Source organism: Bubalus kerabau, chromosome 7, assembly GCF_029407905.1.
Source record: "Bubalus kerabau isolate K-KA32 ecotype Philippines breed swamp buffalo chromosome 7, PCC_UOA_SB_1v2, whole genome shotgun sequence".
NCBI lineage: Eukaryota > Metazoa > Chordata > Mammalia > Artiodactyla > Bovidae > Bubalus > Bubalus kerabau.
The window spans coordinates 95,457,264-95,480,737 of record NC_073630.1 but is presented as its reverse complement, the minus strand read 5'-3'; the positions used below and the strand labels follow the sequence as shown (position 1 = coordinate 95,480,737).

Below are 23,474 nucleotides of genomic sequence, written 5' to 3'. Positions count from 1 at the left end.
CTAGAAGCTTTCATCAGGGCAGTGGTCAGGCTCTCTTCCACACACCACCTTAGCTCCAGTAGCAGCCCCTTCCCCGTGTTCATCCTCCACCCTCTCACCTTTTTAGTTCTTTTTCCATCATTATTGTCATCCGGTTATTCAATATTTGTTGTTGTCTGTCTCCTCTCATGAGAATGGAAAAGCCGCATGAGGACAAGGACATTGCTTACTGCTATACACGGCCAGGGCAGCGGGAGCCTGGTGGGGGACCTGCCATGGGAGTAAAACCTGAGTAGGTGCTCACCTAGGGCCTTACCTGCACACCATCCTCAACGTGTAAAATGGAGTCTGGCACAGTTAGGTGCCCAGTATGTTTTTTTTTTTTTTTTAATGAATGAATGTATAGAATAGGAATAATGAAGGGCTGTAGCCAGTGATCCTGGGAATTGGTATCTATGGTTAAAAGAAAGGTAAAATACTCCTTTTGTTTTCCCACTTCTTATTGCTGCTTTATATTTTATTTTTTTATTTCTTGCTCTGTCCTTTGTATTTATCCCTACATTTAGATTTTGAAAGATAAAAGAGATGCAAAGATACGGGAGCTTGAAGCCAGAGTGAGTGACCTGGAATTGGAAAAGGTGAAGCTGGTGAACGCAGGCTCTGAGAGGCTCCGTGCAGTGAAAGACATCAAGCAAGAGAGAGACCATTTATTAAGTGAGGTGAAAGCTAGTAGGAATGAGTTAAACAGTCTTACAGGTATGTTACTCCAGTTCAAACTCTGCCGAAAGTAGGAGTGCTGTCAGCGGCGTTCCACAAGGATACTAGGACTGTTGTGACAGAAGGGGCCCTCATCCAGTGATACAAACATGCATCATTATGCTGTCCCTGCGCACGCGTCTCATCACCCGAAACCCTGACGCTTCTCCATGAAGTGCTCCCAGAGCAGGCACTCGTTAACCCTTAACTTTAGTCAGCCCGCAGTGTCCGTGAAATTCTGCACTGCGTTTCCAAGGGGAGAGTGAGAGAAGTGGAAACCTCGAGTCCTCTGAGTCAGATAGCTTGATGAGAGGTGGAATAATGAAGCCGCACATGTAAATAGACTTACGCAAATTTCTTGGAGATGAAAATACCCTCAGTTCACTGTTAGTATGGTACAGGTGTTATCTACTTCACACGCATACATACATACACGCACATGCATGTCAGTGATTGCTGAGCATTTCCTATGCCAGATGCTGAGACAGGCCCTGGGAACAACAGTGAGGCTCCACGTTAGTTGGAAGCCAGTCCTGTGTAGAATGTGTCACGTGCGGTGGGTGAAGCATGGTGGCTGGGTGGTGGGTGCAGATGCGGGAGAGGGAGGGAATCAGCCCCCTGTCACCGGTGACATCTGGGAGGAATGGAATTTGGCAGGTGAAAAGGAGGTAGAAGGGCAGTCCAGGCGGAGAGGGCATGAAGTAACACAGTGCGACCTCAGAAACACTTATGGGAGTAGAAGTACAAATGAACAAGAACTAAGAAATGAGGCAGAATGGATAGGCAGAGCCAGACAGTGTGGAGCCGGCGAAAGATACCGAGTAAGAGATTGTTGTCACCAAGTTTACATTTTAGAAGGACAGACCCAGCAGGTAGGAAGAGAAAGGCAAGCCTAAAGGAACAGAGGCCAGCCAGCTAAGGAGAGTTTTGCGGTGGTTCCAGGGAAAGGTGATGAGAACCTGAACTGAGGCAGTATAATGAGAATGAGAGAAGAGGGAAGACTTAAGCAAGTTTTTGGAGATTGAATCAATCTCCAGAGGGGTTGCATGTGTGCTTCTGATTTTAAATTTGTAGTACTGGGAGAACAATGATACCAACATCTGAGAAAACGAAATCAAGAGGGGTTAACTTACAGGCAGGAGGGTGAGGCAGTCAGTGTGAGACCATTGGTCTGGGGGCACCAGGGTATCCACATGAAAATATCTGGAGAGATGGGGTTAGATCTCAGCAGAGAGGTCTTGACTCTGCTTGTTCCCTTTATAAGTAAATCTATCTATCATATATAAATAGACAAATGTAAATAAATGGATACTTGAGTGTGTGTGTGTGTATTCTTGTGTATGAATGATGAATGCCAGGTATTTTGATAGTTACTGGAGATAAAAAATCAGGTAAAACATGTGGCAGTGTCAGGTTACTTACCGAGTCATGGAGATCCATCTGCCTACAAATGGTGGCCAATGTGTTGTGGTGGGTATGATTATCCAAGAAGGTTTAAGAGGAAATAGATGTGAGCCAATTACACTGGCTGGAAGAAAAGCAATGACTAATAAGAGTAAAAGAGGACAACCCACCCGAGCAGATTAGAAAAGAGTTAGATCCCTGAAAATGTGTGTGTACATCTCATTTCTGTAACAAATGATGTAACTAAGTGGGGTCTCTTTCAGCTCCAAAATTCTGTGATCATTAATTACAAATAAAATAAGCTTTATAACAATGGAGTAGAAAAAAATTAACCAACTATTATTGCTTATCATGTTGTACAGAGGACTATGAAGTCTTAAAAAGGAATTTTCGAAACAAAAGTGAAGAAATGGAAACTACTACAAATAAGCTGAAAATGCAATTAAAATCTGCACAGTCTGAGCTGGAGCAAACAAGAAATACATTAAAGTCAATGGAAGGATCTGATGGTCATGGTATGCTTCAGTAGATCTTTTCCTTTTGTTTTTAATTCCCTTGGTATAGATTTAATAAAACACAAACTGGATTCATTGCCTTCCACTTCTTCACAGTGAAGTATGCTGTGAGAGACATACAACAGTAGATATCACTGATGGTTGTCATATAGCAGTTATAATTCCCAGTGTTTTTGAGGGAAATTGACATTTGCTTAATTTATTCCTTAAGTATCAGAATCTTTCTTTTTCTTTAGCTATTTCAATAATTTCTAACAAACCTCAATGTCCATAAATGCCAATTAACTGTTTTTGAGGAAGTGTTGATATCGATGGACGTGAGTCTGGGTGAACTCCGGGAGTTGGTGATGGACAAGGAGGCCTGACGTGCTGCGATTTATGGGGTCACAAAGAGTCGGACACAACTGAGTGACTGAACTGATATAAATACAGATCACCAATAATTTTCATTCATCAGCCTATTTTTCACATGTTTACTATCTTTGTAAACTGTGTGCCTATGGCTATTTGTCCATTCCTAACTCTTTCTCTGAGTTGAAGATGGGAGGGTGCCCTGGGAATTGAACTGCTAGGATGAGGGGTCCCTTCTCACCGCTTTATACCTGTTCCCTTTTCACCTTGCTGCCCATATTAATTCAGAGGAAGGTTAGTTGCTATTTCATATTATTCCTATCATTGTTAATATGGCTGTATTAGCTGACTATAAGAATAAATATTTAACTAAAGACTACATTTTCTATTTCTCAATATTTTTTCATGTCAAAAGATTTATGTTTGTGCTCACTTTAACAGAACATATACCAAAAGTGGAATGATACTGAAAAGATTACCATGGCCCTTGCCCAAAGATGGCACAGAAATTCTTGAAGTGTCCACGTTTTGTGTGGTCCTCAGAGATTCAGCTCTGTCTTTGCTGGTAAACATAAAGAAAATGATGGGGCGTGGAGAGCTCACTCCAGAGGCCCATCAGGGGTCTGTTCCCTCCTCCCCATCCACTAGACAGTCTCCTCCTCATGTGCTCCAGGCCTCTCCACAACTCCCCCAGTCCCATTACAGTTGTTAAATTAACTAGGTAACCCTGTATTCGCTCTCCAATTAGGATCACCTTAAAATAAAGAATTTATTAAGAAAATTACCTTTGAAGGCCAAGCATGATGCACTTAATCAGACCAGAATTCTTCAGAGTGGTGAGCAAATGATACCAGACTTTTGCTCTATTAACAAACCAGTGAACTGTGCCTGTATTAACCCTGGTCTGGACAGTTTAGCTACAGGAACTATATCTTGTTAGCAAGAAGTCAGACCTTTCATCCTCCAATAGTTTGGTTTTAAAGAGTGCCACATTTTCTTTTTCTTTTTAACCTCTAAGCTGGACCTAACTCAAAAGCAGTGGCATTTTCAAACCTCTTTTCTCAGCTGGTTCTAAGAAACAACATAGGATCTCAGACTTTGAATTTCCAAACAGTGGTGAGCTTTACTTATCTTCTCAGTGGCCTGCCATGTCTTAAGTCTTCAGTGCCTTGCCTCCTGTCGAGAACATTCTCATCCTGTCACCAGTTTCCGTAAAATAATCACATATATGCTTATATGCCAGTTTGACTTTTGAAACAATAGTGAGTTCTGAGTACATGGTAATACCCATGACAATGGAAATTGAATGGTTTGTATTATCACTGGAATCTTTTAAAAGATCAATAATAGTAGATGTCTTGTGTGGTATTTTATATATGAGTTTCTAGAAAGTTATTTTAGTAAAAATTCTATTTACATTTTTCATTGTATGACTATATATTTTGTGTACATATTTCCTATATATGTAAGTATGAATTTGGTCAGTATTATTTACCACCATTGGAGATATGGCAAATTACGAAGGCCAATCAAGTTAATTCTAGCAAGGAATCACAGAACATCAGCATTTATATATGTTTCTCAGCTCAAAACCCCTGAGTAATTGCTGAAAATTGTTATATCCCAATATTGTGAAATCTGAAGACATCTTTTGTGAACACTTTCTTGAAATGATCCAGGTGCCTTAGAGGAATCTTACACCTTTTCATAGTGTTTGAACATCAAATTATAGTCACCTCTCAAAAGTTAGAAACTTTAAAAACTAAGACACAGTTTAGTTCCTTTTTTTTTTTCCCCCAGCTATGAAAGTGGCAATGGGGATGCAAAAACAAATTACAGCTAAAAGAGGTCAGATAGATGCCCTTCAGAGCAAGATACAATTTTTGGAAGAGGCAATGACAAATGCAAACAAGGTGAGTCCCTGTCCTTGGAGTGGGGGAGGCCAATGTGTTTACTCATTAGTAAACTACAACACAGAGTAAGACACAGAGATACAAAGTACAGTGGGAACAAGGCCAGAGGTTATTCCTAACTGAGAGAATGAGGAGACGGTTCCCAAAGGAACATCTGAGCAGGACCTTGAAAGAGCTAGTGTTTTTTTTTTTTTTTTTTTAATAACTACTCTGGAATGAATTTTATTTTCTTTTATTATTTTCTTCCTTGGTCTTCTTTTGTTATTTTTTTACATGTATCTATTCTTTTTCAAATTCTTTTTCCATTTAGATTATTACATAATATTGAGCAGCATTCGCTGTACTATATAGTAGGTCTTTGTTGGTTATCTATTTTAAATATATCAGTGAGAACAAACGTATGGATTCCAAGGGGGAGGAGTGGGGGTGGGAAGAATTAGAAGATTGGGATTGACATGTATACACTTTTGATACTATGCATTAAATAGATAACTAATGAGAACATACTGTAGAGCCCAGGGAACTCTACTCAGTGCTCTGTGGTGACCTAAATGGGAAGGAAATATAAAAAAGAGGGGATATATGTATACATATGGCTGATTCGCTTTGCTGTACAGCAGAGACTAACACAACACTGTAAAGCAACTCTACTCCAATAAAAATTAATTTAGAAAGAAACAAAGAAAAAAGAAAGTAGTATGTATATTCAATCTCAAATTTCCAATCTATCCCTCCCCCCACCCCTTCCCACCAGTAACCATGAATTCGTTCTCTAAGTTTGTGAGTCTGTTTCTGTTTTGTAAATAATTTCGTTTGTATCATTTTTTTAGAATCCACATATAAGTGATATCATACAACATTTGTTTTTCTCTATGTGACTTAACTTCGCTTAGTATGATTATCTCCAGGTCCATCCATGTTGCTGCAAATGGCATTATTTCATTCTTTTTAATGGCTGAGTAATATTCCATTGCATATATATCTCACATCTTCTTTATCCATTCATTTGTTGATGGACATTTAGATTACTTCCATATCTTGGCTATTGTAAATCAGTGCTGCAATGAACACTAAGGTGCATGTATCCTTTCAAACCATGGTTTTCTCTGGATATATGCCCAGGAGTGGGATTGCTGAATCATGTGATAGGTCTAATTTTAGTTTTTTAAGGAACCTCCATATTGTTCTCCATAGTGGCAGTTACCAGTTTACACTCCCACCAAGAGTGTAGGTTGGTTCCCTTTTTTCCACACCTTCTAAGGCATTTATTGTTTGTGGATTTTTTGATGGTGGCCATTCTGCTGGTGTGAGGTGTTAGCTCGTCATAGTTTTGATTTGCATTTCTCTGTTAATTAGATGTTGAACCTCTTTTCATGTGCCTCTTGCCACCTGTATGTCCTCTCTGGAGAGAAGTCTGTTTAGGTCTTCTGCCCATTTTTTGATTGGATTGTTTCTTTTCTCATATTAAGCCACATGAGCTGTTTGCAAATTTTTGAGACTAATCTTTTGTCAATTGCATCATTTGCAAATATTTTCTTCCATTCTGTGGCTTGTTTTTTCATTTTGTTTATGATTTCCTTTGCTGTGCAAAAACTTTTGGGTTTAATTAGGTCCCATTCATTTAATTCCATTGGAGTTTTAATTTGTTTTAATTTCCATTACTCTGGGAGATAGATGGAAAAGGATATTGCTGTAATTTATGTCAGAGTGTTCTGCTGATGTTTTATAGTGTCTGGTCTTACATTTAGGTCCTTAACCTATTCTGAATGTATTTTTATGTGTGCTGTTAAAGTTTTCTGATTTCATTTTCTTACATGTAGCTGTCCAAGAGCTAGTATTTTAACTGTAAGAAGATATTCATGGTAGAGACAGAGTGATTATAAGCAGAGCATATTCAGTTCCACTCTAAAGTAACAACTGTGTTCCTAAAATCACACTATGCAAAATCATGCAACAAAAACCACCACGGGACTTGGGGGAGTGGTGGGATTAGGAGCACGACACTGACGCACTTCATCAGTGACAAAAGAAAAGTAGGAACCTAATGAAAATGGTAGCACAGTTTTACACGTTAAATGTTTAAGAGACACATAAATACTACAATTAGAATGGCCCTTTATCCTAAAAACGACCTGAAGTTTGCTTGTGAACATGTGCATTGAAGAATTGCAGTGTGATAGTTCTTAAGAAGGGGTAGAAGGTAGGTTTTTCTGTGACATAGGATGTGGCTCATAACACAAGGTAAACTGAGGGAGCTAATTGTTTGAAGAGTGTGTATGTTTGTTTTTTGTATTTCTGTGCAACTCTCCTTAGCTGGGTGCTGTTTTCTGCACTGACCTGGTATTTCTCATAGATGAAACCATGCATTCAGATCAGATCAGATCAGTCGCTCAGTCATGTCCGACTCTTTGCGACCCCATGAATCGCAGCACGCCAGGCCTCCCTGTCCATCACCAACTCCCGGAGTTCACTCAGACTCATGTCCATAGAGTCAGTGATGCCATCCAGCCATCTCATCCTCTGTCGTCCCCTTCTCCTCTTGCCCCCAGTCCCTCCCAGCATCAGAGTCTTTTCCAATGAGTCAACTCTTCCCATGAGGTGGCCAAAGTACTGGAGTTTCAGCTTTAGCATCATTCCTTCCAAAGAAATCCCAGGGCTGATCTCCTTCAGAATGGACTGGTTGGATCTCCTTGCAGTCCAAGGGACTCTCAAGAGTCTTCTCCAACACCACAGTTCAAAAGCCTCAATTCTTCGGCGCTAAGCCTTTTTCACAGTCCAGCTCTCACATCCATACATGACCACAGGAAAAACCATAGCCTTGACTAGACGAACCTTTGTTGGCAAAGTAACGTCTCTGCTTTTGAATATGCTATCTAGGTTGGTCATAACTTTCCTTCCAAGGAGTAACCATTTTTTAATTTCATGGCTGCAGTCACCATCTGCAGTGATTTTGGAGCCCCCAAAAATAAAGTCTGACACTGTTTCCACTGTTTCCCCATCTATTTCCCATGAAGTGATAGGACCAGATGCCATGATCTTCGTTTTCTGAGTGTTGAGCTTTAAGCCAACTTTTTCACTCTCCACTTTCACTTTCATCAAGAGGCTTTTGAGTTCCTCTTCACTTTCTGCCATAAGGGTGGTGTCATCTGCATATCTGAGGTTATTGATATTTCTCCTGGCAATCTGGATTCCAGCTTGTGCTTCTTCCAGTCCAGCGTTTCTCATGATGTACTCTGCATAGAAGTTAAATAAGCAGGGTGACAATATACAGCCTTGACGAACTCCTTTTCCTATTTGGAACCAGTCTGTTGTTCCATGTCCAGTTCTAACTGTTGCTTCCTGACCTGCATACAGATTTCTCAGGAGGCAGGTCAGGTGGTCTGGTATTCCCATCTCTTGAAGAATTTCCCACAGTTTGTTGTGATCCACACAGTCAAAGGCTTTGGCATAGTCAATAAAGCAGAAATAGATGTTTTTCTGGAACTCTCTTGCTTTTTCCATGACCCAGCAGATGTTGGCAATTTGATCTCTGGTTCCTCTGCCTTTTCTAAAATCAGTTGAACATCTAGAAGTTCACAGTTCATGTACAGTTGAAGCCTAGCTTGGAGAATTTTGAGCATTACTTTACTAACGTGTGAGATGAGTGCAATTGTGTGGTAGTTTGAGCATTATGTGGCATTGCTTTTTTGGGGGGTTGGAATGAAAACTGACCTTTTCCAGTCCTGTGGCCACTGCTGAGTTTTCCAAATTTGCTAGCATATTGAGTGCAGCACTTTCACAGCATCATCTTTCAGGATTTGGAATAGCTCAACTGGAATTCCATCACCTCCACTAGCTTTGTTCGTAGTGATGCTTTCTAAGGCCCACTTGACTTCACATTCCAGGATGTCTGGCTCTAGGTCAATGATCACACCATCGTGATTATCTGGGTTGTGAAGATCTTTTTGTACAGTTCTTCTGTGTATTCTTGCCATCTCTTCTTAATATCTTCTGCTTCTGTTAGGTCCATACCATTTCTGTCCTTTATCGAGCTCATCTTTGCATGAAATGTTCCTTTGGTATCTCTGATTTTCTTGAAGAGATCCCTAGTCTTTCCCATTCTGTTGTTTTCCTCTATTTCTTTGCATTGATCGCTGAAGAAGGCTTTCTTATCTCTTCTTGATATTCTTTGGAACTCTGCATTCAGATGCTTATATCTTTCCTTTTCTCCTTTGCTTTTCACTTCTCTTCTTTTCACAGCTATTTGTAAGTCCTCCTCAGATAGCCATTTTGCTTTTTTGCATTTCTTTTCTATGGGAATGGTCTTGATCCCTGTCTCCTGTACAATGTCACCAACCTCATTCCATAGTTCATCAGGCACTCTATCTATCTATGTCTCACTTCCACTGTATAATCATAAGGGCTTTGATTTAGGTCATACCTGAATGGTCTAGTGGTTTTCCCTACTTTCTTCAATTTCAGTCTGAATTTGGCAATAAGGAGTTCATGGTCTGAACCACAGTCAGCTCCTGGTCTTGTTTTTGCTGACTGTATAGAGCTTCTCCATCTTTGGCTGCAAAGAATATAATCAATCTGATTTCGGTGTTGACCATCTGGTGATGTCCATGTATAGAGTCTTCTCTTGTGTTGTTGGAAGAGGGTGTTTGTTATGACCAGTGCATTTTCTTGGCAAAACTTTATTAGTCTTTGCCCTGCTTCATTCCGTATTCCAAGGCCAAATTTTCCTGCTTCTCCAGGTGTTTCTTGACTTCCTACTTTTGCATTAGTAAAGGTGAAATCTGTGTTGTGCTCAAATATTCCCTGATACATCAATCAGGGAATAGTCAGTCTTTGTTTTTTTTTTTAAATTTAAATTTATTTATTTTAATTGGAGGCTAATTACTTTACAATATTGTATTGGTTTTGCCTATCCTGAACCCCCATCCCACCTCCCTCTCCGTACCATCCCTCTGGGTCATCCCAGTGCACCAGCCCCAAGCATCCTGTATCGAACCTGGACTGACGATTAGTTTCTTATATGATATTATACATGTTTCAATGTCATTCTCCCAAATCATCCCACCCTCACCCTCTCCCACAGAGTCCAAAAGACTGTTCTATACATCTATGTCTCTTTTGCTGTCTCGCATACAGGGTTATCATTACCATCTTTCTAAATTCCATATATATGCATTAGTATACTGTATTGGTCTTTTTCTTTCTGGCTTACTTCACTCTGTATAATAGGCTCCAGTTTCATCTACCTCATTAGAACTGATTCAAATGTATTCTTTTTAATGGCTGAGTAATACTCCATTGTGTATATGTACCACAGCTTTCTTATCCATTCGTCTGCTGATAGGCATCTAGGTTGCTTCCATGTCCTGGCTATTATAAACAGTGCTGTGATGAACATTGGGGTACACGTGTCTCTTTCAATTCTGGTTTCCTCGGTGTGTATGCCCAGCAGTGGGATTGCTGGGTCATATGGCAGTTCTGTTTCCAGTTTTTTAAGGAATCTCCACACTGTTCTCCATAGTGGCTGTACTAGTTTGCATTCCCACCAACAGTGTAAGAGGGTTCCCTTTTCTCCACACCCTCTCCAGCATTTATTGCTTGTAGACTTTTGGATCGCAGCCATTCTGACTGGCGTGAAATGGTACCTCATTGTGGTTTTGATTTGCATTTCTCTGATAATGAGTGATGTTGAGCATCTTTTCATGTGTCTGTTAGCCATCTGTATGTCTTCTTTGGAGAAATGTCTATTTAGTTCTTTGGCCCATTTTTTGATTGGGTCATTTATTTTTCTGGAATTGAGCTGTAGGAGTTGCTTGTATATTTTTGAGATTAGTTGTTTGTCAGTTGCCTCATTTGCTATTATTTTCTCCCATTCTGAAGGCTGTCTTTTCACCTTGCTTATAGTTTCCTTTGTTGTGCAGAAGCTTTTAAGGTTAATTAGGTCCCATTTGATTATTTTTGCTTTTATTTCCAGTATTCTGGGAGGTGGGTCATAGAGGATCCTGCTGTGATGTATGTCAGAGAGTGTTTTGCCTACGTTCTCCTCTAGGAGTTTTATAGTTTCTGGTCTTACGTTTAGATCTTTAATCCATTTTGAGTTTATTTTTGTGAATGGTGTTAGACAGTATTCTAGTTTCATTCTTTTAAAAGTGGTTGACCAGTTTTCCCAGCACCACTTGTTAAAGAGATTGTCTTTAATCCATTGTATATTCTTGCCTCCTTTGTCAAAGATAAGGTGTCCATAGGTGCGTGGGTTTATCTCTGGGCTTTCTATTTTGTTCCATTGATCTATATTTCTGTCTTTGTGCCATACCATACTGTCTTGAATAGTCAGTCTTTGGAATAGACTTGCACTTTCAGAAGAAGAGTTATAATAGAACTGACCATAATGCCAATGAAAAGGTAAACAACATATATAGAAAATGAGGGCAACTAAAGCAGTTGCTTTTTCCCTTCCCAAAATGCTGCAATGCTTTTTTAGAATGAGGCTAAATATTGACAAATATGCACATACATTTGTTATACCTCTCACAGGTCTTTCCTGGTAGCTCAGCAGTAAAGAATTTGCCTGCAGTGTAGGAGACACCAGATATGCGGGTTCAATCCCTGGGTCAGGAAGATCCTGGGAGAAGGAAATGGCAACTCACTCCAGTATTCTTGCTTGGGAAAATCCCATGGTCAGAGGAGCCTGGCGGGCTACAGTCCATGGGGTCACATAGAGTCAGACATGACTAAGTGACTGAACGCACACACACTCATTACATGGACTTATTTGCTGTGTCTTTGTTATTTACCACTTTTTTCTCCCCTCCTGCCTTAAGTTCCAAATTGGCAAATAATGGAAGAGTAAAATGAACAAATCTAGGATAAGAGAAATGATGTGTGTGTGCTTCAGCATCTACATCACCATATCATTTCTGATATTTGCTCCTGTATAATTGTAGGAGAAGCATTTTCTAAAAGAAGAGAAGACAAAATTAAGCCAGGAATTGAGTACTGTTGCAACGGAGAAAAACAAGATGGCTGGAGAACTAGAAGTCCTGCGATCTCAGGAGCGCCGATTGAAAGAAAAGGTTGCTAATATGGAAGTTGCTCTTGATAAGGTGGTTATTAACTAAATATATACAGTAGTTAACAAATAACAGGAAAGCTCCATGTTGACAGACACCAAATCTGTCAAATTGGATTGTGTCCCAGTCATCTCACACAAGGAAGAACTATATCCTGTAGAGAGGGCTGAGCTTTAAGAACAAATCATGATGCATACTTTTTACAAAATTATCTTTTTTTTTGCTAACATGAACATAAGAGCAGTAAAATACAAGATGTGAGATGCTTCTGGTATCCTCTGTGGCCTGAATAATTTAAAACACCACCAGTCTAATTTACCTTCAAAGAAGGATTTCAGTACTTGGTAGAATACAGTCTGTTAATAATATCAATAAAAAGACAAAGTAATGCTAATGTGTGGCACTTTGTGGAGTTCAGAAAGTGCAGGTAGAGAATGCAGCTTAATGACTGAGAAGATCAGTGATGACACTACATTTGTCCTTCCTTATATTGTAGAGGAGGAATCTCTCTTTGTGTCACCTGAAAACTCTGGAAACCTGAAAATACTGTATACCAAAACTAGTCCTTGCTTCTTGAGACATCAGAGCCTCCGTGGTGACAGAACATGGTCTGTGTTCCCACCTATGCAAACTTAGGACTTAGAACATGATATATGGGCTCAACAAATTTCAGTTGTGGTTATCTTTATGCAAATATTTTTACCATTGCTAAAGCTGTTTGCTCATTTCATCCTTAGTTCATTCATTCTTTTGCATATCCTTCACCTACTAAACGCCATATAGATGCTGGGGCTACAAAGACATGACCTCCAATAACTCTCAGTTTTCTGAATAAAACAGATAAGTAAATAGATAAATGTAATACACTATGCTAGGAATGGAGGGAAGTTTCCTTGAAGAGATGGTGATTCTGTACATATACGTTAATAAAACTGCATGAAGAATGGAGGATAAACCACATGTGGTTGCTTGATTGTAGGCATCTTTGCAGTTTGCAGAATGTCAAGATATAATACAGCGTCAGGAACAAGAATCTGTGCGCCTAAAACTTCAACACACATTGGATGTAAAAGTAAGGTCTTTTGTTTTCATTAAATAGTTATTTAAGCAAAATGTAAGCCTTGGTTTGATATACTTTTAGGTTTTCTTCATGTATCTTAGATGATTTCAAGTGTACTTTTAACATTATCTGATATTAACAATTATAAAATCTTTACATTGTACCTACTATACCTATCCTTTTCCTATATAGTAACACGTTGAAGCATCATGCTTTATGTTAGGTTTATATTGCGTGAAGGAAGCACAGAAGTACTTACCTTGGGGAACCAGAGGTTTGCATACAGGAGGCGGTCAAACGTGTTTGACTTGTTTGGAGAATAGCAAAAATGAGGTCATTTGCATGACAAGTCAGGTGTGCTTTAAAAATAGTACATTTTCCACTGAAATATATTTGTTTTTTGAATATATTTTAGAAGTGCGGACATACTTCAAAGTTGCAATACTGGATACCTTCCCATAGTTGGAGAGGAACCTTCTCAGTAGTATGTCAGAACTGGTGTGGAGTGTTTGGCCGAGTTAAAACCAATGTAGTAGCCTCTGATTGGAGATGCCGCTTCCCACCTGGAATGCTTACATCATTCACAAGTGTGAAGGCCTCTTGCTAAGCCCAACATTAGTCCCCAAAGAATAACATGCATCTTGCTTAATACTTGGGCTTCAAATTTTTAGGGGTTCAACATGTAAGACTGAAATTTATTTGCAAAAATACATTTTGATTTCACAGTTCCAGCTGTAGGTTGACAGTTATTTTGCTCACATGTATACTGTCTTCCAGGAACTGCAGGGCCCTGGATACACCTCAAATTCTGCTGTGAAACCACGCCTTCTACAGCCATCACCTGCTGCTCGTTCTCATTCCAATGTTCCATCTTCCCAGTCTACAGCCAGCTTCCTGTCTCATGTAAGTCACTTGTCTTATAGTTTGTGATGCAAATGGCATAATATGTAAATAATTGAGAATAATTTCATTTAAAAAAATAAACCTGTAGTTATGACATTTTCAGTTTTTAGAATTTAAATTTATACAGACCAGGTGAACAGAAAGGTTTTTCTTTCTTTGGTATTTTCTCTGGGAAAAAAACAAAACATGAAATAGTGATATTAATGTAAACAATAATTATTAAAGTAAATTATTTAGTAACCTGTATTGATATTTTTGTATCATAAGCATTCAGTGTACAAAGCCAATGTTGAGATGGCTAAAATAAGCATCACTTCAAATGCCAAAGGCAAATTATTTGTATTGTAGTACTCTACTAAGATGAAAATGATTTGCTGTATATTATCTCTTCATGACCTATATGTGGACTTATTTATAATCATAAAGATTCTATTAATATTCAAATTGTTACTCTCTTTAGTTAAAATATTAGAGAGTTTGAAATTTTTTTAGTTTAACCTTTTGTACTATTAAAGCTTAGGAAAAAATATGCACAGTATAAAACTCAGATTTTCTCTTCTCTGAAGTTATATGTATTTATCATACCACTAATCCCTTGCAACCAGTATTCAGCTCCAGCTCCAAAGAAATGAGACATATTTCATAAATCACTCATGAAAATCCATTTCTTTAGTTAATAGTCCTATTGTAGGTATAGCAACAAGGTCACTGGTAGCCTACCAGTTATTCTGCCTGTGCCTTGAATATAAAGCATGCAGAATGAACAAGTTGAAATGGACTCCTTTCACATACACGAGGTATATGACTGATAAGCTGTCACACAATAACATTCTTTTGTCAAACAAAATAACATTATTAATGGTGGTAGTGGTTGGTGGTTTAGTCACTAAGTCGTGTCCACCTCTTGAGACCCCGTGGACTGTAGCCCGCCAGGCTCCTCTGTCCATGGAGCTCTCCGAGCAAGAATACTGGAGTGGGTTGCCATTTCCTTCTCCAGGGGATCTTCCCAACCCAGGATTCAAACCGGGGTCTCCTTCTTTGCAGGCAGATTCTTTACTGACTGAGCTACAAGGGAAGCCCAGTATTATTAATATTAGAAGTTAAACATGGTTCTCTCTGGAGACTGGAAATTGTAGGTAGGCAGAGAAAGGGAAGAAAATTGCTGCTTTTTAAGTGTCATAAATCATTTTACTTTTAAAACTATATGCATGTTACATTAATAAAAATTAAATTAAACCCATCTCTCCATGAACTTAACAACAAACAAAGAACAACAACAAAGCATATTTGACCAGGAATCACTGGGACTTAAGATGTGTCTCTAACTTCTTTGTGGGACCTTGGAAATTGAGTTAAATAATACTGTGCCTTTTCATCTGTAATGAGGAGTCTGGACTATGGATCATCTCTAGGGTTTTCTAGAAGATCAGCTCTAAATTTTCATGGACTTTTCATTACCCAAAAGCCAGCCTAGTAAGATAGGCTCTTTAATACATAGACTATACTTGATTATAAAGAATCTCATCTATCACTGAAAAAGTACTAGTCATGAGTCTGTTAAATTAAAAACTTGAGTTATAATTCTAACAGCAATAATGAAGTGTATTTTCTGAATAGATTGTTAAGCCTGTTTTATACAATTAATTTCTTCCCTTAAAAATGTTATTATAAATATGTTTATTATATAATTTTACACATTAAATATAATATACATTCTTTGTTCTGTTCACTGATGTGTTCTGAGTATGTAGAAAAGTATCTAGCGTGTGGTAGATATTCAGTACATATTTGTCTAATGGATGAATGAATTCATAGTACTGATAAAATACTGGGTACAGGTTTTCATTGTTTCTACTGACAAGTCAGGTTTAAGTCTTACTGTTGCTGTTTTGAAGGTAATTTTTTTTCTCTGACCATTGTGAAGATTTTGGTTTAAGCAGTTTGAATGTGATGTGCCTATGTGTATTCTTCTTTATATCTCTTGTGGGTCACTGATCTCCCTGGATTTGGGATTGATACTGAAAGGTTGTTGTTGAATCACGCGAATACACCGGGATTCTTGGCCCCCGGAGGAGAAGAATTCAATCCGGGGCCAGAGACGAGGCTTGATCGCTCAGAGCTTTTGTGTAATAAAGTTTTATTAAAGTATAAAGGAGATAGAGAAAGCTTCTGACACAGGCATCAGAAGGGGGCAGAAAGAGTACCCGCTTGCTAGTGTTAACAATGAAGTTATATAAGCCAAAGAATGTCTGGAGGTTGCAAAGACCTCATCAGACCCACTCCCATAATTTACATCTTAAGCTAACACTGTCCTCAGGCAAGATATATCCTTGTAAAGACCAGGTCTACTCCCATAATTAACATTTTAAGATAACAAAAGGTTGAATCCAAAGACTGTCCTTAGGCAGGATACATTATTGTTATATAATCCTAAGGAATGTAGAGAAAGACAAAAAAGTTTGTCCTTTCTTCCTCCTTGAGAATTCCAGACCCCTCTCTCCTTGGGGACCCCTAGACTCCCTATCAACTTGCCTAGGAACTGACTCTCTCAATATCTTTCACTGATTTGGGGAAATTTGTATCTTTTATATTTTTGATTATTTTTTTCTGCCCCATTCTCTTGTTTCCTTCTGAAACTTGTACTATTAAATAACTTTATTTTTTTAATTGCTGTGTTATAGCTCCATTGTTTGAATCCCATGTGGAACTGTAACCATTGTTTCTCTTGATTTCTAGTCATATTTTGTGTGGTCTTTTTGCTTTCTTTTTTTCAAGGCTTTATTTTTTAGAGAAGTTTTAGATTCACACCAAAATTGAAAGGAGGATACAGAGATTGCCCGTATACCTCTTGCCCCCCACACATGCACAGCCTCCCCATTATCAGCATCATTCTCTGTAACGATACATGTGTTATTAAGGATGAACCTACATAGACACATCACAATCACCCCAAGTTCATGGTTTACCTTGGGGTTTATTCTTGGTGTGGTACTATTCTATGGATTTGTACTAGTGTTTATAAATGTGTCATTACCGATTCATGGGGTCGCAAAGAGTCAGACACGTTGACTGAGTGACTGAACTGAACTGATATATATCCATTATTATCATATCAAACACAGTATTTTCACTTTCCTATCCTAAAATTCTCTATGCTCTGCCTACTGATCCTTATCCTCCTTCCACACCAGGCAACCACTGATCTTTTATTATCTCCTGGTTTTACCTTTTCCAGAATGCCACTGAGTTGGACTCATACCATATGTTGTCTTTTCAGAGTGACTTCTTTCACCTAAGCAATGTGCGTTTAAGCTTCCTCCATGTCTCTTCATGGCTTGGTAGTCATTTATTTTTAGCACAGAACAGTAATTCATTGTACCACAGTTTGTCTGTTCATCTACTGGAGGGTACTGGGGTTGCTTCCAAGGTTTGGTAATTATTAATAGAACTGCTGTCAACATCCACGTGCAGTTTTTTGTGTACATATGTTTTAAACTTCACTGGGCAAATACAGATAGCATGATTGCTGGGTCATATGGTAAGAATCTGTTTAGTTTTGTAAGAAATTACCAAACTGTCTTCCAGGGTGGTTGTACCATTTTACACTCCCACCAGCAGCGAGTGAGAGTCCCTGTAGTTCCACAGCCTCACCCGCATTTGGCGGGGATTGTATAAGGCAGCAGTTTCCTGTGAAAGGGTGCATTTCATTCATTACGTGTTTTAAAACCTTGCATGTCTGAAAATACCTTTGTTCTTCATTTATATCTGATTGATACACAAAATGCTGCTGCTTTTGTGCTGTTTTGATTCCAGGGCCTGTGTATGTGACCTGTTTGTTTCTCAAAGCTTTTGGAGTCCTTTCTTCATCCCTAGTATTCATTTCTGGGTGATCTCTGCCGGGGGTCTTTTTCCCTTCACTGTATAGGCGCTCTTACGTTCTTTCCTCTCAGAAATTTTCTTGTATTATTTATTTGATAACTTTTCTCCCTCCACTTTTACAGTTCTTTCTGGAGTTCCTGTTAAGTCACCTATTAGGCCTCCTGGATTTAGTCTCCAATCTTCTTTAATTTTGGCTTTCAATTTCTATCTCCTCGTATTTTATTCCCAACTTTTGGGAAGACTCCTTAACTCCGTCTTCCAAATACCTATTGAATTTTTTTTCCTGAATATCATTTTTTTTTAATTTCCAGGAGACTTTTTTGTTTTTTAAATCTGCTCTTTATATAGTTTTATGTTCTTTAGTGAATGCAGTGGTACTTTCTCATTTCCATTTAAAGCTATTAATTTCAGTCTTTCAGTAATCTCTTCTGTTACCTGAATTATTGCTGTTTCTTCAAATTTATTTTTTTCTGTTTGTTTTGATGTCTGTCTTTCATGTTGGAGCTTTTTTCTTCACTGTTTGCTAATCACTAGCTGTCCATTCATACTTAAAATTGACGTCCTAAAAAATGAAAAAATTGAGGCCCTAAAAAACTAATTAAAAGCATTTGGTAAGGTTCGCAGGATTTGTCAACTAGTAGATGGTTAAGTAATGGCACCCCACTCCAGTACTCTTGCCTGGAGAATCCCATGGATGGAGGAGCCTGGTGGGCTGCAGTCCATGGGGTTGCTAAGAGTCGGACATGACTGAGCGACTTCACTTTCACTTTCCTGCATTGGAGAAGGAAATGGCACCCCACTCCAGTGTTCTTGCCTAGAGAATCCCAGGGATGGGGGAGCCTGGTGGGCTGCCGTCTATGTGGTCTCACAGAGTCAGACACGACTGAAGCGACTTAGCAGCAGCAGCAGCAGCAGATGGTTAGGTATTAATTTTTAACTAAGGGACCCAAAAACTATCTTACTTTTTTCTTGGTCCTGTTAATCCCACTACAGAAAGAATCTCTTACTACTGACTTGTTGATATAAATCTGTTTGCCAGTGTTCTGAAGAGCTGAGTGGGACAGGGAGCCTGGGGTACATGTGTATCTATATAGTCTTATTTATTATGTTTATATTTTCAGTTTGCAGCCTTACTTCTGCCATGCCAGGTGTCCTCTTAGAGTTTAAATTCCTTTGGTCCGACCTCATCCAGTGATTAAGCCTCTAATTTTATTTAGAGGAAAAGAATGAATTATTACCCAACCACATGGGGAGAACATCTAGTATTCTCACAGCTTCTGCCATAAGCTTTTAGCCAGTCCTCCCATTTTTGCTGCCCTGTGCCTTCCCCTGACCTTCAGAAATGCACGAGGCCTCCATTACTTGAATCTTTCTTGCTGGTATACTCTGATGCAGAGCAGTCCCCTGTTTCTTGGCTATTTCTGTGCAGGTCCTTAATGTTTTAGCTTCTTTGTTCCACTGAATTAGCTGTGAATTACCCATTTGCTTTTCATCTCCCCAGATTTTATCATCATTACTCATCTAATATTATCTCTCTTTTCCTGTTTATCCTTGTTAATTTCTTTAGTGTCATTTTAGTGACACTAAAATAAATGGCATAAATGCCAAGTCTAACGTTTAAAGGAACAAAAGTAGAATATCACTGAATGAATTGTTCTGCATTGCCCCTTTATTTCATTTCATTTTAGTCTTCTTGTTCCATGAATCTAACAATAGTCATTATTTACTGAACACCAGGCACTGTATGATATTCTTTCTAAACATTATATAATTTATTCCTCACAACTACCCACATGAGGTAAGTGCTGTTATTATAACAATTTTTCAGAGAAAGAAACTAAGGCTTGGAGAAGCTAAATGAGTTATACAGAGTTCACACTCCAAAAATACAGTTGTGCCAAAACTTAACCAAGATGGCCTGAATCTAGAATTTTCTTCTTAATTAGTTTGCTGTACTGATTATGTACACCACACAGTTGAATGCTACTTATAAAAAAATAATTAGATGATGCTGTAAATAAATACTCTACCTGAACTAATTGTGTATTTCATTAGGTCCTTGTGACTGAGGATTATACCATTTCAGAGGTCCAAAAACATTAAAATTATCCAGTTGATTGCCCTAGTGTTATTAATAATAGAAGAGAAAATGGTAGAATTGGGAAAAAAACATTTTTTTTTTAATCTGATTGATCCAAGCTCAGAAACCAAGAACGTGTGTGTATGTATGTGTATGTACATACATACATACACAGATACACACACATAATTGGTAGCCTGACACAGAAGCATTCTAGATTAAAGTTTTAGATAAAGATTATTTTAGCATTTAAAATAGAATAATTCCAGGATAATATAATTTATTTTATTTATATATCAGATTCCATACACATGCACTGGGATTTGCGCTAGCTGTGCTTGACCCATGATGGGAGCAAGGTTTTCAGGAAGACTTTATATAGCTTTGGTTTCCTATTCACCCATTTTTAATATACAATATAAATAATATATTTATATTCTAAATAGTATATTCATATTCCATTTTTATTACAATCTTCTGACAGGAATATAAGTATTACAGGAGATGGATTTGGTCAGGCATTCTTAAAATAGAATAGTCTGATTCAAACTGAATGAGATCAAGCTTTTATTTTTAGCTTTTTCATTTATCTTCTATCTTTGGAGAGTGGAGATAGAATGTGTTGAGAAGCACACACTCTCCTAGACATTACTTATCTTAAGTTATAACTCATGTTTGCCTGTAATGGACTCAAGGCCATTAGAGAGAACAGTATTTGGAGAAGATGGAGATGCATTTGAGATATAATTTGCAATTTATTTTGGAAACAAGTCTGACATAAGACAGTTTCAGAGTCAAAATGTAATAGGAAGCTAATCAAATCACAAAATAAAGCTTAAGTTTAACAATAACAGTATAAGCTCATATTCGTCCCTTGAAATCAAAAAGCTTGTATAAGTTTTAACCTGAAAATGTATGTCCCCTAGAAATAGCCTTAATGTATATCCTAAGGGTCAAAGGATTGAAGTGAGGGAGAGCAAGATTCTTTGATAGGTTCCAGTAACCTCATGAAGAACTTGTAAGTAGCTGTTTCTTTACCAGCCAGACAAGATAGTCATAACCAGCCATACATAACCAGCCACTCATATGTAAAGAATGTTTTTAAATCATTCATTTCCTAGCTATTTTCTAAGTGTATTTTTTAAGTGTATTTTCTTCATGTTATAAATCAAAATTTGTTCCATATGAATCAAAGTATTAAAAATAAACTTTTTAATGAAAAGTATTACAAGTGAAAGTATTATAAAATTTACAGACATGAAAAGGAATAATTGACTATTTTGAGTAAATGAAGCTTAAATCAGAAGCCACCATAAACTGAAATCACAAACTAGAAAAATATTTCTAGTAAACAAAGGGTTAATATAAAATATAAAGAGTTTTTACATACCTGGAAAAAGATAGCATATATTCTAAAAGAAAAGTATAGAAAAGACATGTATATAGTCCAAAAGAAATGCATATAGTCCATAAACATGAAAAATGTTCAAGCTCATTTATAATCAGTTAATAATTATTACATATTAAAGCTAAAACAAACAATTTTGTGTACAGAATGGTCAATGGTAATGGGAAGGGTATGGTATAATGGCCACTTTTCTATCACACCTTACTGATAAACATATAAATTGATATGACTTTATGTTGTCATTTTTACTTCCAAAGTTCACAATTTCTGTTCTAAAATTAATAGACTTTTTTTAGAGTGGTTTTAGCCTTACAGAAAACTGAGCAGAAACTAGAGAGAGTTCCCATAGATTCTCTTTGCTGTCCTCTCTCTCCCCAGCTTCCTCTATTACCAGCCCATTGCATTCATGTGGTACCTTTGTTATAATTGTTAAACCAATATTGATACATTGTTATTAACTAAAGTCTATAATTTTCATTGGGGCTCACTCCTTATATTGTGGGGCTTCCCTGAGGGCTCAGTGGGTAAAGAACCTACCTGCAATGCAGGTGACACAGGAGACATGAGTTTGATTGATGGGTCGGGAAAATCCCCTGGAGTAGGAAATGGCTACCCACTCCAGTATTCTTGCCTGAAAAATCCTATGGACAGAGAAATCTGGCAGGCTACAGTCCAAAGGAGAGCAAAGAGTCAGACACTACTGAACATCACATGCTCCTCATATTGTACATTTTGTGCATTTTGACATATGTATGATGATATATATCCACCATTACTGTATTACACAGAATAGTTTAACTGCTCAAAAAATGCCCTGTGCTTCACCTTTTCATCTGTTGCTCCCTTCCCCTGAGCCCCTGGCAACCAGTGATCTTTTTACTGTCTTCATATTTTTGTCTTTTCCAGAATGTCATATAACCAGAGTCATCTAGTGATGGTCTTTTCAGATTGGCTTCTTTCACTTAGCAATATGCTTGCAAGATTTTTTCGTATCTTTCCATCCTTTAATAGTTAATTTCTTTTTTTACTGAATAATATTTCATAGTATGGATGTACCACAGTTTATCCAGCCACTTATTGAAGGATATCTTGATTGCTACCAAGTTTTGGCAAGTTATGAATAAACCTGCTATAAACATCTATGTCCAGGTTTTGCATAGACATAAGTTTTCAACTCTGTAAATTTAGGTAAATGCTACAGAGCATGGTTGCTGCATTTTATAGTACAAGCATGTTTAGTTTTATAAGGAACTACCAAACTGTCTTTCAAAGTGGCTGCACCATTCTGCAGTCTCACCAGCAGTGAACGAGAGTTCCTATTGCTCCCCATCCTTGTCAACATTTGGTGTTGTCAGTGTTCAGATTTTAGCTTAGATAATAGGAATGTAGTGTGATATCTTATAGTTTTAATTTGAAATTCCTTAATGAAATATGATGTTGAGCATATTTTCATATGCTTATTTGCCTTCTACATATTTTTTATAGTGAGATGTCTGTTCCAAACGTTTGCCCGTTTTTTAATGGGTGTTTAAAATTTTTTCTTACTGTTGAGTTTAAAGTTCTTTTTGGAGGTATATTTTAGCTACCAGTCTTTTGTCACTTATGTGTTTTGAAAAGATTTTCTGCCAGTCTGTGATTTTTGTTTCCATTTTTAACTATCTTTTTGCAAGGAAAAGTTTTTAAGATTAAAAAGTCCAACTTACTGATGCATTTCTTTCATGGATCATGCTTTTGATTTGTATCTAAAAAGTCATCATGAATCCCAAAGTCATCTAAATTTTCTCCTGTATTATCCTCTAGAGTTTTATAGTCTGGCATTTTATATTTAGGTCCATGAGTCACTGAGTTAAATTTTGTGAAAAATATAAGGTCTGTATCTAGATTCATTTTTTTAATGCGTGTGGATGGCCAGTTGTTCCAGTACCATTTGTTATCATGTATGAAACGAGTTGCCAGTCCAGGTTCGATGCACGATACTGGATGCTTGGGGCTAGTACACTGGGACGACCCAGAGGGATGGTATGGGGAGGGAGGAGGGAGGAGGGTTCAGGATGGGGAACACATGTATACCTGTGGCGGATTTATTTTGATATTTTGGCAAAACTAATACAATTTTGTAAAGTTTAAAAATAAAATTAAAAAAAAAAAGAAAATACTGC

The 23,474-nt window shown here is 37.8% G+C and overlaps 1 protein-coding gene and 1 non-coding gene across 2 annotated transcripts in view; both read left to right on the top strand.

Annotated features, from left to right (window-relative positions):
* The window catches only part of CCDC158 (coiled-coil domain containing 158), an 85,401-nt gene that overhangs the window by 38,933 nt on the left and 22,994 nt on the right, over positions 1–23,474 (top strand). The window contains exons 13-18 of the mRNA XM_055588840.1: positions 546–735; positions 2,502–2,654; positions 4,806–4,918; positions 11,860–12,018; positions 12,965–13,057; positions 13,823–13,948. Coding sequence (XP_055444815.1) covers positions 546–735; positions 2,502–2,654; positions 4,806–4,918; positions 11,860–12,018; positions 12,965–13,057; positions 13,823–13,948 — 834 coding nt within the window. The remainder of the gene's footprint in view (positions 1–545; positions 736–2,501; positions 2,655–4,805; positions 4,919–11,859; positions 12,019–12,964; positions 13,058–13,822; positions 13,949–23,474) is intronic.
* On the top strand, positions 3,431–3,537 carry LOC129658257 (U6 spliceosomal RNA). The gene has a single exon (XR_008717349.1). It is a non-coding gene; the product is annotated as a U6 spliceosomal RNA (small nuclear RNA).